The following is a 17407-nucleotide window of genomic DNA, read 5'->3' as shown; positions in this document are numbered from 1 at the left end:
CCCTTTCCAGCTGAGCAGCACGTTGTCTTTTTTATGGCAAGTTTTCATCCCCAGCAACAGTTCTCGGCTAAATGTTTTAGCAACATGCTTTAAGTGTCAAAGTGGGAGGGCAGAGGATGAATTGGAGACTTGTGAAAAAAGTAGGAGTTGTCCTGGGATGGCGAGGACCCCGACTTGTAGACGCCAGACAACAGGGGACAACAACAGGATAAAGAAAAAGGAGATGGGGGGGAAAACAACCTTGCATGGCATCCACAAATTTATTTATCACAGTAGCGTCATCGCTCTCCTCGTCGTGGACAGCCAATGCAAATGTTGGACATTTAGGGAAAAAATAACATCTCCTGGGGAAGGGGCTGACAGGGGGAAATTAAGCAGGCTCCAGTGAAGCGATAAAGAAGGAGAAGTGAAACTGTCCTCCGAGTGACATAAATCTGTCTGGGGAAGGATTGATGCCCAAATTATCTTATATGCAAAGACGGGAACACGGCAGTACATTATGGTCCCTGAGCTAGATATACGGGCTGTGGGTGACATGGTCGATCCTTCAATGGGGATTTGCTTTGAGATGCGTTTTGGTAGGAATGAGCATGTGAGGGGGGGGGACTGTGTGTTTTGATTATTTTTTACTGGAGGGAGACAATTTAAGGGGGGCACTGTAGGGGCCAGCAGTGACAAGCCTGACCTGGGACTCTAAGACAGAAGACACTGAGATAAATTTAAATGGTTATTCATACAAGAATCCATTCTGTATCCAAAATAAGGGAGATCTCTAGCCTAGCGCACATATACAGACACAGATCTCTAGTGTGACTGATTGCACACATCCGACACAGCTACAGTAGGGAAAATAAGTATTGAACATGCCAATGTTTTTCTCAGTAAATGTTTTTCTAGTGGGTCTATAGAGATTTAATTCAAACCAGATGTCAGTTACAACCCAATTAATCCACACATAAAAGGAAACAAAACAAAACAGTCTATAGAGGGTGTGTTATAAAGTGGAATAGTACAAGGAAAAGTGTAGAACATGCTTACTAAAATGTGTTAAATACAGAAAAGAAAGGCCTTTTTGGGCATGAGAAATTTGCAACAGCAAGTTTTCTGTATGCAGAAACTAGCTGCATGAGTTACTGAGATCTGATGCTGACCCATTCTTCTGCCCAGTCTAGGAGATTCTGGGGATCTCTTCTAAGCATTCTGGTTCTACAGTTCTTTCAATCAGATTCAAGTCAAACAAGCTGCTGGGTGATTTTAGGAGCTTCATTTTCTTTTTCTAAAACCACTTGAGAGTTTCCTTGGCTACATGTTTGGGATCATAGTCTTGCTGAAAGATCCACTTTTATTTCATCTTCAGATTCCTATCTGTCAGGCTGATCTGCCAAAAGACAATCTTGCACCATATTTTTGAGATAATAGACACTACGATTCCTCCTAACTTGGGACTGACAATGACATGATAAGAGATCAATGTCGACATCATCTGACCAGACTGTATGTTCCCAGTACTTCACTAGTTTGTCCAAATTTTCTACAACAAACTTCTCCTGAGCTTCAAACGTGCTTTTTCTTCATCACTGGAGTCAGATGCTGTGAGCATGTATCGAGGCTGTTATGGTCCTCTGATGGAAATCTTATGGAGAGAACCTGGCCATGCCTGGTTTATTTCAAGATTTTCTTTCCTTTTATCGATTCTGGCAAAAATCCTGCTCACTGGAACATTAGGCATGTAATTAGAAGTAATAAAACTTGAAAGGTCTTGAGAGAGCTCTTTGTTCTTACCCATCAAGATATGCTTCTTATATAATATCTTAGTAATAAGAGACCCTTCAACAGTAGTATTAATGAATCTGGCATTATCATTTCTATCCGTTTTCTGTTCACCCTTGTCCCTAATGGGGTCAGGAGGGTTGCTGGTGCCTATCCCCAGCTAACGTTCCGGGCAAGAGGCGGGGTTCACCCTGGACAGGTCGCCAGTCTGTCGCAGGGCAACACAGAGACATACAACCATTCACACACACACTCACACCTAGGGAGAATTTAGAGAAACCAATTAACCTGGCAGTCATGTTTTTGGACTGTGGGAGGAAGCCGGAGAACCTGGAGAGAACCCACCATGCACAGGGAGAATATGCAAATTCCATGTAGAAAGACCCTGGGCTGGGAATCGAACCCAGGACCTTCTTGCTGCAAGGCAACTGCTCTGCCAACTGCGCCACTGTGCACCCCGAATCTGGTATTAACTAGCATCAATGGGGATAATTGTTTCCTGAATACTGACGATTTCAGATGATTTCTTAGTTTTTGTTAAAATTTTTCTTTTTATTTTCCTTCATTTGTTCAAATCATATTTTTTTGCCTTTCCATTTTGATTGATTAATGTCTCTATTTGTTTTGATTTTAAATTGCCTTGGGATAATTTGCGTTTACCGTCCCCCATTACAGATAACCTTAACGTATTCAATACTTTCAATCCCCCCCACCATAAATGCCATTCTGCTGCGGTGCTGGCATTTGAAAAAATCAAGACTTATCACATCCTAAAGGAAGCACGGCAGAGCAGATTTTATTTAACACCCAAACTCCCCTGCTCAATGGGGCACAATATAATAACACTTACCTTGATTAAAAGAATCCTTTATATGTAAATGCAGACTGGATTTTCCAAAGGGTCACAGCAGCAATTCTTCCGACAGAGATCATTTCACCCCTCCAGTCCTGGCTTTCTTTCTGTCTTCAGAACGACATTCGGTCTCATCCCCTCCTGTCTCCGCTAATGGCGCTGAGGAAAAAAAAAAGAAAAAGAGAAAAAATCAGGAAGCAATGTTCCCTAAAACAGTCACACAGAGACAACATTTGCTCAGGTTGACTAATTCTTAATATACGTCTATATAATTTTGAGACAATTTAATTATGTAACATATTTTATGCTTCATGAACAATTACATTAATAGCTTAATATGGAGGAATATTACCCTCTCTTGATTTGATTACACAGCCACACAATATGGTATATTTGGTACTTAATTATGGCCAGCCATTGAGCAGGACTACTGTGCCATAACAGAAATGCAAAGCCTATTCAGGAGGCAGGCATGCAGAGATGGCAGGACAGGGGCCCAGTCTGTTCCTCAGTTATTGTCTTCAGATGGTTTTACCACTCTTGTTAATAAACGGGGGGAGTGGAGGGGGCTTTCGGATCTACTTAATGGAATGACAGCAGCTTACAAGAGAAGAGATTACCAGTTTACAGTGTCAAAAAACATCTGCTGGGCCTTTTAACAGGAACTGCTCTGAGTTATATGGAGGCCGGGGGCCCGCATCATGCCCTCCCATCCTGAATATTTTATTTATTTTACAACCCAAGTAGTGGGATTTTAAAACGGTAGATGGCACAGGTTTCAACCGATGAGACCTGCTATCAGTCGGGGGCCTCTCCTCTTCCTGCCTCCTCTGAGGCCTTCCAGTGTCACTTCTTAATTGTGGTGTACTAAGGTGGAGGAATGCAGAGAGCGAGCATGCCCGGTGACCTTACAGTGACCTCTCCTCTCCTATTACGGCTTCATTCCCCCTGGGGTTCACATTACAAAGCAGGGCCAGCCCAGACCCAGTCCCACCCCAAAAGGCCCCCTGGCTTCACAGAGGCCTCCCGCTCGCCCGCCTCTCCCCGCAGGTTCTGGTCCTCCAGACCATCAGCGCTCTCACACTCTAGTCCCAGACTCCAGGAGATGCAACCTTCCCCCCTCCAGCACATCTCCCTCTTTTCTTTCTGATTACAACAAACAGTCGGATGAAAAGCCAAACAGCGGCACTGCTGAGCCAGCTCTGTGTCCTGGGTGCTGTCACAGTGAGAGAGATGCCAGCATGCTGAGGTCTCCACACATAAGAAGTGGAGACCATCTTAGGGGACATCACCATATCCACCTCCTTTTCCCTTTCATTCTCTGCCTGCTTCCTTTTATCTTTGTTACTTTGTCTCGCTGCAGCTTCCTGCTCTTGCTGTTCTTCCAAGCCCCTCACTCCACACCTCTACAGCATGTTGCAAAAGTATTCACACCCTTTAAATCTTTTTGTATTACACCCACACACTTCCATGTGCTTTATTGGCCTTTTTGAACGTATGCCAACTCAAAGTGGCGCACAGCTGTGGAGTGACGGAAGAGCACATGATTTTCTTCAATTTTATTTTATTTTTTTCATGATGAAAATTGTGGCATAACATTTGTATTAAATCTCATTTACTTGGACACTCTTAAATGAAATCCATCATTTAGTTTTGGGATAAATGCAGCTCTTCTGTAAACACATTTAGAGGTTTGTTCGATAACATTAGAGGATTGCACGACAAAAAAATGAAGAGCGATTAAAAATGACCAAAACAAGGCAGCCTACATGGTAACTGTGGAGAAGCTGTGGAGGTCTTAGATGTCTGTTAAGAGGATCCAAAAATCTTGCAATCCAAAACACCTCCCTTGATAGAGGAGTGGCAGTAAGAAAGCTGTTGTTGAAAGAACACCAAAAATCTTGAGTCCTTTACAGTCTCTAACAAGTTTTTCTTTAACTCTTTTTCTATTGACAGCTTCCCCACACCATGATGCTGCCACTGCAGTTTTACATCATAGTAATAGTGCTAACTATTCCACATCCACAACCATGGGCTTCTTATGTGTTGACCTCAGGCAAACAATCAGAACAAAAGTATGAATTCAGAAAACAGGTTTAAGTGGTAAACCTTTTCTTCTCCAACGAATTGTTAGCCTAAAAATTCTCTGTTTCAACAGGCAAAATGAGGCCTGATGTTCACGGTTTCGCTGATACAACTTTCTGAGCCCTGAATTATTTAGCGTCTTCTTTAAGGGATTTCAGAGTAAATATGTACTCGCAGAAACGTGTCCCCGGGGGTTACTGCTACTAAATTCAGCCGGGGAATTGACTGTTCCACTAGTAAAAAGTATTAGCACTTCTCCACGTCAATACCCCTGCTCGGCTTTCCTCACATCCTCCAGGACCGCCGCTGTCTGTGGATCGCTTTCCAACCTGAGACCAGACCACAACGCTATTGGGCATTGTAAACCACTCACCATGGACTAAAATAGCCCGGCGCAATAATGTCTCTCTTTACATGCGGAGGCTAAAAGCTCTGTAGTCACACACACAATGTCATAAAGTCTGCTAAGCTCTCTGTTGGCAAAGTTGAGGTTAAATTGAATTAAGGCCTGTTAATGGAGAAGGAGCGTGTCAAAGCTGCAGTTTTATTGACTCCATGAATACATTCCTCTCCCTCTGTGTTTCCCTCAGGTCTGCCAGTCATGCCAGGGGAGTACGTACCTCAGAGCAGTCCTATGGGCATGAGCATGGGCCCACCCACCTACTCCAACCCTCATCAGATGCCTTCTCACCCGTCGCAGCTCAGACCCGGACCACCACCTCGCCATGCGTACCTTACCGATCATCTCCACGCTCCCCACACCATGCTGATGCACGGAGGACCCTCGTTGCACCCAGGAATGACCATGTCTGCACAGAGACCCCATTTGCTCTCACCCATTGACCCCAGTACTGGAGGATATGGCCTGGACATCCACGCCCAATAGTAAAGGGACGAAAATAGCAACTACGACAAGAAACACTTCCAAAAATAAGTTTAAAAGGAGAGAAAAAGAGGAAAGCAGCCCACTATAAATCCTATTTTGAGACTATTTTTAAGAATAAAAGTGAACCCTTTTGACCAGAATTTGACACTAAAGAAGTAGAATTCCAGACGAGCTGTGATTCTTTTTTAAAAAAAAATATTGTCAATTTTGTTACTTTCATCCAAAAAAATAAAAAAATAAAAATGGAGGACCAAGCTGACAAGAACACTTTGTAAAGTCTTGGGCTTTTGGTAAAGATCAACGCGAAATGTTTTGACATAAAAAAAGGAAAAAAGAAAAAAAAAAAAACATGTGATGAACGGACAGACGCGCGTGATGGAAAACACACACAGACACACTCTTTTTGGCACATGCCATGACACACATATTTTCATGTGACACGCTCTTTCAAAATGAGAATAATATCACCCCACAGAAGTTGAATAAAAACAAAAAAAGAGAAAGAAGCAGAAAGACTCCAAGAGTTATAACTACTGTAGTATAAAAAGTATAGATAAATAAGTTAAAACTTGTGCATTTTTTTGTTTTGTTTTGTTTTGTTTCGTTTTGTTGATCACATGTTTTATGTTGCGCTAGTTTTAGAATTAAAGGTTAACCTTTTTCTCTCTCTCACACTGTGTGTGCTCCTTCCTGGAGAAGAAACTCTCTCGCAGCACAACACTAAACATGGAAAAAAAGAGGAAAAAAAAAAAAACAATAAGAAGATGGAACATCTCAACAAAGCTTCAAACCACAGAGGGGCAATCAGGTCCTCCCCCCCCTCGCTCTAAGAACAGGGCATGATGGGAAAAGGCTGCTAAAGGATTCAGTTTGAACATTTGTCATGCCCCTCTCTGTCTTTTTTTTTCTTTTCTTTTGGTTCATGGATGAATGTTTGCCCTGTAGGTTTTAAAGGAGAAAAAGGTTCGTTGTTTGACTTGCCCAAGCACTGGATTGTGTTGGTTTTTGTACATTTTTTTTTTATTATTATTTCAATTTTTTTTTTTTTTTTTTGTACCCTGGACTCTCATTGGTTAAGAGCCTTTGGAAGGAAGCTTGAGAGCAACACTCTGCAGCGCTTCTTCATGTGCCGGATTGACACAATTTTGCCATAAGGACAATAACTGACACAGATGTTGATTCTGTGGCACTGGAGAAGCATTTGATGGTTGATGCACCAAAAAAACATAAGCGGAAAAAGAGAAAAAAAAAAAAGAAGAAAAAAAAAACAAAAAAAAACAACAACACTTAAATTATGAACTCAATGCTTTTGGGAGGAAAAAAAAAAGCGGAGAGAATATTGTAACAAACTTCGTACAGAGTTCAGTCTATTAATTGTTTCATGTTAGATATTCTATGTGTTTACCTCAATTGAAAAAGAATGTTTTTGCTAGTTTCAGATCTGCTGTGGCATTGATATTGTATGTCCATGAATTCCTTCCTTTTTCAGCACGTGTTCCTCACTAGATGATAAGATGCCGTCTCCCTTAAGCTTTGTCAGAAATACATTAAATACTTGTATGAGGACTGTGACGTAATGTTTAAAAGGTGTTCAGTCACAAATGCTGTAATAAATATTTCATTTTTTGGATTTTTGTTAGATTTTTTTGTGTTATTAACTGTGTTGCATACAAAGTCGTAATTGACCTCCCCCTCCCACACTCCTACATTTTGACAGAGCTCAGCTTGGTTGGTTAATTATTGTTGGGGTATATTGTTGCATGTTAAATTTATTTTTGCACATGGTTATAAAAATACATCACTTTCTCACTTTGTTCCTGCGCTCTTCTTGCAATAGATTCCTTCGCTGCTGAATGGCCCCTCTTAAAATGACAAAAACAAATTGTGGCAGAGGCCCATCTTGCCACGGCAATTTATTCAGGCACACAAATGTTCCCTTCAAATGATAAATAACTTTCAAATGCAAATGAAGGGAGCAAATTGCACAGCAAACTTGCCACCAAGCCATTTTAGTTGGAAATCAAATGATTAAAAAAAAGAAATAAAAATCTGACATGCAGGTAAATAAAAGTGATTGACTGCAACTTCCAGGTGAACTTGAAGGAAAAGAGAGAGAAATAGATATTATATCTATATCTATATTTTCAGGAGGTTCATTTTTGTTTTACAGTTTCTAAATTAAAAAAAAAAATTGGGAAAATGAGGATTAAATTATTTTGTGGCCACTCCTCCCTGCTATAGATGCAAAATATTGTTTTTTTTCTTCAGAATTATTAATATAGAAAAAAATAAAATAAAATAAAATATTATTGGATAATAATTGCCTCCATGCAGCTAGAAGCATGGCTGGCCCGTACCGTGTGTGCAGTAGAGATTGTACCGTTTTGCAGCGCCGCCTGTTGGCCGAATCTGTCATTGTCGTCTACAAGTACAACCCTGTGATTGGCTATCTCTTCTCTTTTCCCCCCGTCTCGCTGCCTGTGTTTGCCTGCGGCCATCCAAGTCATAGCCTAAAACCACAAATGACGGCATTTCTCTGTCTGATTTTTTTCTACGTTTTCTTTCTTTCTTCCTTTCTTTCTTTTTTTTTTTTTTTTTTTTGTCCTCTACGAAAAAGTTTAAGCTTCTGCAATGTGAGAAAGATTATTATTTTTTTTTTACTTTTACGGTAATTTTATTTTCTACCAGCTATGTCTTTAATGAAGCCCACAATGCCACTGGCACAATCAGTTTTGGTACAAATAATAATAATAATAATAATAATAATAATAATAATAATAATAATAATAATAATAATAATAATAATAATAATAATAATAATAATAATAATAATTCAGTATTTTATTTATATGTTGTATAGTTATATTTAGCTCTCTCTATATGTATACATATATATGTATATGTATATATATATATATATATATATATATATATATATATATATATATATATATATATATATATATATATATATATATATATATATATATATATATATATCTATATCACTAAAATGCTTTTTCTAGGTTAGGCTTGTATTAAACATTTTAATTTAAAACATTAACTACATTTTAATTTTGAATCTTAAAATGTCTAGTCTTAAAAAAAACGTGCACTTTCGCTAGAAATCTAATTACAAAAAACTCCAATTAAAAAAAAAAGAAAAAGAAAATTAGATGAAAGACGGAAAAGGACATGGTTAACAAGATTATTTATAATTATTTGCAAATTTATTGTGTTGCCCTGTACGCTCTAAATGTTATAATGTTATTTATTTTATATGCTTCCTATAGGTTACAGAACTTCAGTTCCACATACTAACAAACAAAGAAACAACAATAAACAATTCTGCAGCTGCCCCTATAAATCTGGCCTATATATTTTATTTTATTTCTTATGCAAACATATTGGGCCTCGGCCACGCAGTTAAATTAAAAAATAAAATAAAAAGTTTATTTATAGGGTTAATGCAATAGTTGAGTTAACAAACATGTTTTTTTTTTCTTTTTCTTCTTCTTTCAATAATTTATAACCTATTCAGCATTCTGTTTCTCTTTATTCTGGAGGTTTAAGCGGAAAGGAAAGGAAATGCTGCTGATTTGTGCAGAGATTATCAGTTAAAAAAAAAAACGTGAGTGTTTCTATAGATGGAGAGGATTTTAATATTAATAGTTTCTTCCCTTTCTTTTCTCTTCCCTCTCTTCCTCCCCTCCAACCCCGCCACCTCCTCCCCGAAGAGACAGAAGGTAGATTGCCTCTGCTGCTTTCCTTTTGCCGATTCGGTGTGACAGGGATGATGGATGATCCAGCCGAGCTAAACAACTCCTCCCCTTCATCTCCTCCCTGTCAAAGCCAGTCCGGGCTGCTGCTGCAGGAATAAAACAGGGAATATATTCCCTCTGCTCTGCTGCACAATGCAACCTCTCTGCGCTCCTTCTTCTTCTTCTTCCTCTTCTTCTTCTGTCGCCGCAACAATATTAAAAGTCCACACAATGTGCTGCTGCAACATGTTAATAATGACGCTCATATTATTGCCTTTTTCCTCCACAGAGAGAGCGAACAGAAGGCTGTTTATCTGTGTATTTTTGGACACATAAGTGCATTTTTTGAGCGAGAGGAGGACATACATTTCTTGTTTTTTTCCCCCTCTCTCTCTCTCTCCTCTTTCTCTCTTTTAAATCGCTGATTTGGTGGTGATCTGAGTGTCCTGCACTGCGCAGCTGCTTCTCCCCAAAAATGGCTTGCTCAAGGGGGGCAGTTTTTAGCTTCTGTGTATGTATGCACTCTGTTATATGTGTTGTCCTCCTTTTTTCCCCTTTTTTATTTTTTTTTTATTTTTATTTTTTTAACATTTCAGCAGTTTTCGCTCCTCTCGCCATAAGGTGTTTCTATGACTACGTTATGTAGGCCTGCGTGAGCGGGTCAAAGGCGGGGGTCCCTGGGAGAAAAGGGCCGCATTGGGCTGATCATTTATCAATGTCAACCACATAATGATTCTCCCTGCAGTCCCCCTATTGATGAGGATAATTACATTAGCTCAGAGTGACTGATCAATAAAGCCCGGGGAAAATGGTTTATTATAGCAGCACCGAAAAGGCTTTCTAAGAAGGAACTTTTTTTTTTGTTTTGTTTTGTTTTTTATTTGGCTTTTAATAAGAAGCAGGGCTGAGTTGTGCAAGTCAAAGACAAAACATGATAGAGGAAAAAAAAAATATCAACCGGATACATTTTGTGAATTTGGCTAGAATTTCTTTTTTCCCCTCCCTCCAGTTTTCTACTTCTCTATATTATGCCTAATATATATATATAGCATCTTAACTTGAACTTTTTATTTTTTAACGAAAACAAAATGCTTTTTTTAGTGTCTTTTTTTCTTTCAAAATAGGAGAAAAGGCTGATTTCACAGTCACGATATGAGGGAAAATAAATCAACTGGGTAAATTTGATAAAGTTTGTGAGTTTTGCTTTGAGGCTCTCCAATGTTTATCCTTCCAACGGGCCAAAGGAAGAAAAAAAAATGAATTGGACGTGAAATGGAGCATTTTACTTATCAGCCTGAAGAAAAATTCCCTTGTTGGTATTTTTCAAATGGTTGGTGGATGGAGGACATATAAATCCTCAACTTGTGCGATTGCAAGCCAAATCAAAATAGAAGAAGCAGTAAGAAATGTTAACCGCAGCAATGTTTAGCTATTTTTATTTTTATGTAAATATAATTTTGTTTGTCTTCTAAATGAGAAATAACACATGATCATAAGAAAGCAACAGCTGAAGTACAGAATATCAAAATCATCAAATTAAACCAGGCCACAAAAAATAAAGATAAAATTGATTTCTGACTTTCCCCCCCTTATCCCATAAAGGCTGTAGTAGCTCTCTTCTTGAGTCCCTTAGGGTGTGTGTGTGGTTGTGTGTGTGTCAATCGTCAACAACTTACACCCTGCAGGAATGTTGCAAACTCTTTCGCCTTAATTCTCCGCGGTGCCCCGCGCCATCCCCCATTTACCACTGATGAGCGCGTTTGCGGGAGACAGCTCCATTATCTATTTATCATTTATGATATATATATATATATATATATATATATATATATATACATATATATATATATATATATATATATATATATATATATATATATATATATATATATATATATATATATATATATATATATATATATATATATATATATATATAGAACACTTTGTAAATATTTTTTTTTCTCTACTCAGACAATGGAGGGAGAAACACGCGTTCAGTTGAACGCATGCATGCGTGCATTCCCAGCCGTCACTCATTTCTCTCCTCTGGCCTTTTGCTAATGCATTTTATTCCATTTATTTTTTTATGCAAATTTATCCATATTTTCATTTCCAAGAAGAAACTCTTCAATACTTAAGCTTAGTATAAAATGATTAAATTACTGCTAACATTTGCAAAATTGAAAAAATCTCCGTTAAACAAGTGGAAAAATATTTACAGCTGAGACAAAAAAGGCCTTTTATTTTTATTATTATTGTTATCATTATTTTTTTTCCCTTCAGTTTCAGTGACTGCACCGTCCTTTGCGGACATCAAGGCCTAAACCCCCGCCCCAAATTCCTAATGATGTTAAAATTCTAATTAATAAAATAACATGGCTTCAGGGATTGAGTTGGACGATTGAGATCGCGGCGGCCAGTCCTGAAGCTGAAGAAGAAGAAGAAGGAAAAAAAGAGGGGCAGAATAAATAAAGCGCAATAAAAAGGGAAATAGCCGGAGTTTAGTCAAGCCTTGAGGTATTCAAAGCGTTATTTCAATCAGTTAAGATTTAATTAGGCGAGCCCCGGGCCCACATTTTCTCATTACGTTGCCTTTTTCCCAGCGCCTTGTTACAATGGCCTCCAGCTCGTCAATGTTTAAGCGCTTTCTTTTTTCTTCCGCTGAAATAATCGCGCTTTATGTGGCCGGAGAATACGCCCCCCCGCCCCCACCAAACAAATCTAACATTATTCCCATTAGGAGATAGTTGCAGCGGCGAATATATCGATCCCTCTAATTTATGGCTTGTGTTTCTGTAAGTTGATTTTCTTATAATTTAATTTACCTGGGTTATTTTATTTTATTTTATTTTTTTTTGAGAGCTTTGAGAAAAGAAAGTGGAAATATCTTGCGGGTAGCCGAGGGCAGCAAAGTGAGACATTTCACACGGACTGTAAATAACAGGAGAGGACTGAGAGGTTGAGGGACCCGCTCACACTCTGTGGATTTCAGACCCCCCTCCCTCTCTACCCAAAAGAAAAAAACAAAAACATATATATATATATATATATAAATATATAAAAACCGCTCCGGGCTGTTGATTAATGCGCACATTTGTGAAGGCACGATGCGCGCCTCAGATTCATTAATTAATAACTCCGATCTGATGTTGCTGAAGCAAGAGAGGAGAGACCCCCTCCCCTCTTTAACGCACCCATGGGCGCACTGTTTTTACATGATGGCGACCCCTTCTGGAGACCAGAGTCCATTTGTTTACAGAAAGAACAAAATCAAGAAGGTAATCATGTTTGCACCCTGGTAAATTCATAAATTTTTTCCTCTCCACTTCTGAGGCAATGACTGCAGCGAACACGACCAATCGTCTTATATTTGCTCACAGGTATAAACCTCCTTATGCATGCGTTGGGAGTCCAGGTTGATGGTGAAATCAATAGAGACGGATTGTGGGGTCAATATTATGCTGCGCACCGGGGAGACTTGTTGCCCGACGCCCCCTTTTCTCTGCGCGTGTGCGGTGTGACACAGAGAGAAATTAGCAATTAATAAGACAGAACCGCAGCATCTCACCCGAATCTCAGTGTTTAGACCGAGGAGACGTGAAAGAGAGAGGGGGCCTGGAGGGCCCGACTAACTCTGCTGCCATCATTAATCACAGCCCACTTGAAGATTCTGACTCAAAGTATAGAACCGGTAACCATTATCGTCTCGGGTGGCAGTTAAAACCTCTCCTTATTTTTCAAAACAGTGTAATGGCATACAGGTCCATACTGGAAAAAGAAAAAAAAAATGAAGAAAGAAAACGAAGACAAGCTAAGCAAAAGACTTCTGTCAGAGGGATGGAGACGCAGGTGACCCATTGTAACAACATACTGGTCTGATTGTCTCAAAGTAAAAATAGAAAAAAGATATAAAGTAATCTGCCTTTGAATTATATAGTAATGACTATAAATAAAATTTTGTATATTTTCTGCCTTGAATTTCAAGAAGAAATATTTGAAGAGTCAGTTGCTATGTGTGTGTGTATATATATATATACACACCTTTGGGGGAACTTAAAAAAAAGAAAATGATTATTGAAAACAAAGCCTGTTTGATTTACTTTGTTTGTTTTTGATTAACAAATTAACAAATTTGATTAATCAAATTACCTTTAAAAAAAACAAAAAAACATTTTTGCATTCATTTTAAAATAATTCACATATGTGTGATTACATATTTGTGATGACTTTATTCATTTGTTTATTGTTCGGTCTTTGAACGTGCCCTCCGCAGGTGCTTTGTGGAGATTCATGTGAAAGATTTTCTCCGTGACATTCTGTAATTTATCTGATTAATTCAGCACATGGGAATTTCAGCAGGATATGACAGACAGAAACAGAGACAGAGAGAGATAGATAGATAGAGAGAGAGAGGAACAGAGAGAGAGAGAGAGAGAGAGGACAGCCCTGTGTCCCTGTTAGCAATGGAAGCTTCAGTGATGAAAAGCAAGAGCTGGTGTCAAGAACTTTTTTAGCACATCACTACAGCTGCTGGGAATAAATAGTAGCCAACTGAGGAGCAGGAGGAGGAAAGGAAGCTGTGACGTCAGACTATTTGGTTGCCTCTACACAATAAAACCCCAGTGTGTACCAAACCCACAAGTCCAAGTTTGTTTCTCAACAGGGGGGTGTAAAGTGTTGTCAATACTCTGATAGCCTTCATCTGCCAGTAATGACAGGCAGCCGGCTCCCTATCTTATCTGCAGGCCAGGTAAGGCCATACCTGGGGGGAATAACTGCTGCGATAAAGAGCGTCCTGGCCAATGGGAAGCCTCTTGTCTGTCTGCGAGGAGTTAATGGAGAACGCCACTGGAGACAGGAAGTCCTCAGAAAGTGAAAAGCACTTTATTGCACACCTGAATAGCCCGGCATAGAGTTTCTCCTCAAACCCAATGGGAAAACCACATTACAGTTCCCATACACAGGGTCATTACAACCCTGCAATGCAGTTCAAGTGATCCAGTCCATTTGAATGACAACATCCCATCGCTTCCATTCACTCTTTCCTGTTTTCTGTGACCGGGTGATGATCCCTGTGGGATTGAGATGTCGTCACTAAAGTGATGTCCTGAGGTCACAGAAAGGCAGGATTCAAAGCATCTCTTGAAGTTTGTTTAAAACAAAATGCTGCATCATCAGTTTGTCAGTCACTGACAGTGATTGTTGCTTTCATGCAGCAACAGGTTAACGAAGCAATAATCCACCCTCCAGCAACATGACTTCACCAGGATTGCAAAAATGAGCCGTGGCATTGATCCCCTTCATGCTGACCCCCTACCAGCCGCATGCAGGACGTGTGTTTGGATGGACGTCCACATTTACCTGGGACAAAACACGTAAGAACATGGTGGGACTGCAGCAATGTTCAAGAAACACAGTTTAGTGTTTTTAGGTGAAAATAAGCTGAATATTTCACAATATGTCCCGTTCTTCCTCATGCTAAAGAAATGATTGTTGGCAATCCACCATCGAAAACCTAAAAATATACCCAAGGAATTTTTCACATAAAACAACTGCTCTAATCCCCTGATTCCCATAATATTTTGCTACCAGTGGCAACAAGTGAATAAAGCACAGATTCACATCACCTCTTTCAAATATGTCCACAATTAAGTCGAGTCTACATACTAGAGAAGTCCTCTGATCTGTGCAATATGATTGCAAAGCTGGATTTGTTGCATTAAGAGACATAATCGCAAGGTTTGTTTTGACAAATAGACGCATGATTCTGACTGAATGCAGGGCTAGCTCAGTGTGCAGGGCCAAGCCTGCTATTATCACCTGGATTAGTTGCTCTGATTATGCTTTAGATTCAAGCTTTATCCTCAGTGTGAATCAATCACAATGTGGTTCATGCATTCCACAACACATACAGTAATCTCAGTATTAAAAAAAATCTGGTTCCCAAAGGCCTCTGCTACGGAACATCAGTGATCAAGCTGCGTCAGGCAGAGGTTAGAAAATTTCTCAAGTTTTGAGCGTCTCATCAAAAAATAAAAAAAAGAAAATGGAGCGCATGGGACAAACCAACCAAAACATGACGGTTCATGTAAACAGAGGCTGTGTAGGGAGTGCATTAGTTGGAGAAATAACCAAGAGGCCCATGGGAAGTCTGGAGGAGCTGTAGAAGTCCACAGCTCGACCAAAAAAAAAAAAAAAATCAAAACAAAAAACACTGATTTAAATCCGGCTTTTAAGAAAACAGTGAAGCTGGTTGGAGTTAATGGGAAGCTAAATATGGGGCAACACTGAAGAAAACCTAAAGGCCGTGAAGGGCCTCGGACCGATTCAACTGACCTAATGAACACACTGAAGTGTATAGTTTGGAGACACAGCAGATCTAACTACTTACATTTATTTTCTAATAAGCTTGGACAACGTTCATCAAGCCTTCAGTAGACCAGTTGGACACAGGGCAAAGGATGAGCCAAAATTAGTTTGGACTTGAATTTTGTCTCCTGCCATTTGAAAACCATTTCATCTCTGTTTTCTTCCAAATGTCACGATGCGGTCTCAGTGCCGTCTCTCGCTCCTCTACCCTGCTGCCTCGTACCTGATCCTGTGCATGTTACCAAGCCTTCCTGGCAGCAGGCGATGACGCGCTTTCTGGGTCACACACCAAATGCCACCAGGGGGGTTGACCTTTCTGCTGGTCAATGCTAAAGCAGGAACCCTCCAACCGCAAATGCTCAATATTCCTCCATCCATTTATTGAGACAAATGCTGCAGGAGTGCAGTGTTTGTTTTTACCTTTCACCATGTCATGACTACAAACTTCATAGTATGTTAATGGTATTTTATGTTAAAGACATACACAAGTGTCATTTTGTAGTGGGAGGAAAAACATAAATGGTTTTCATCGTCCTCTCTCAAACACTTCTTACTAATTACACGACTTTTAAAGACATTTGGTTGCACTGTATTTTCTCTAGGTGTATCAGAGGAGGGAGAATGTCAATGCATGACAGAAAAAACAAACAAACAAAAAATGATTTGCTACTTCTTGTTGGTCCATAACATCTAAAAAATATTAAAAATCATCTAAGTTTGAGGCTGTGATGTGAAAAGTTGAAGGTATTGTGTCAACATTTGCAAGGCCCTGTAAATATGAATATGGGATTTCTTTGAAAGAAAGTGTTTTTGGTATCAAACAGGAGTTTTTCGCTCATGGATTATCTATTAGCAGGAACACAGTCACAATGTGTCTTTTCAACACTCCTTAAGTTTCCGCTGTTGAGATCTTCATTTCATCTGGAAAACTACTTTTTACTTGAAACTCACTCAAATGACTGTTCACTTGAAGCTGTCGAATATGGGTTATTTCAATTTGGAGGTCCCAAGTTCATGTGTTGCAATGTCAAATCAACATCACAACTCTTGTTTCGGGGGTATTTACATAACAGATTTCATTTCTTCATTTTTAGGCTCTTAGTGATTACAGTGCTTGCTCGGCCCAGTCACTGAGTCAGTGGAAAGTAAACTCTCTTCCCTTTCCCTCCCCCTGCTATTCTGAGTAGATTTATGTCATAGTTGTTCAGTTTCCTTAACATACCATCTGTCCTCCATCCTGTCAATCAAACCTTCACTGCTTAGCCATTTAAAATTAGCCCCAAGTCCCCCCCCACCCACCCCCTTTTTCAAAATCTTTCTCACGATCTATTGTTGCTTTTGAAGACCAGGCTCTGATTGTGGGATAAAGCCTCCTAAAAATAAAAACGAAAACGCTTTGCATCTCTTTCAACTCTGAGCAAAGACTTCTTTCTTCCCCTCTGCTGTTATTCCATCCAGCAAAAAAAAAAAAAGGGGGGGGGGGGAAGAACATTTTTTTAATTTCAATTTGGCTCCGACTCTTTGTGGAGAACTTTTATTTATTTTCACTCTGTGATGTCTCGCTGGCTTGGAGAGGCTGAGAGGATCCCTACTAAAAACACTACGCTGCCTGAGGCAGGAACAGGCCCGAGATCTCTCCACATAAATAACACAGGAGAGTGGAGGCAGCCCATTTGGTGG

The 17407-nt window shown here is 39.5% G+C and overlaps 1 protein-coding gene across 10 annotated transcripts in view; it reads left to right on the top strand.

Moving 5' to 3' along the window:
- meis2a (Meis homeobox 2a) overlaps positions 1–7400 on the top strand; it is a 102481-nt gene extending 95081 nt beyond the window's left edge. For 5 of the 10 annotated variants that reach the window (XM_044143828.1, XM_044143830.1, XM_044143827.1 and 2 more), the window contains exon 12: positions 5299–7400. In XM_044143828.1, coding sequence (XP_043999763.1) covers positions 5299–5594 — 296 coding nt within the window. In that variant the 3' untranslated portion in view covers positions 5595–7400. The remainder of the gene's footprint in view (positions 1–5298) is intronic. The other 5 variants (XM_044143833.1, XM_044143832.1, XM_044143835.1 and 2 more) reach the window with 1 other exon arrangement.
- Positions 7401–17407: the final 10007 nt, after the last annotated feature.

Source organism: Gambusia affinis, linkage group LG16 (assembly GCF_019740435.1).
Source record: "Gambusia affinis linkage group LG16, SWU_Gaff_1.0, whole genome shotgun sequence".
Classification (NCBI taxonomy): domain Eukaryota; kingdom Metazoa; phylum Chordata; class Actinopteri; order Cyprinodontiformes; family Poeciliidae; genus Gambusia; species Gambusia affinis.
Note: the sequence above shows the minus strand (reverse complement) of the source record. Positions and strands in the feature narration are given on the sequence as shown.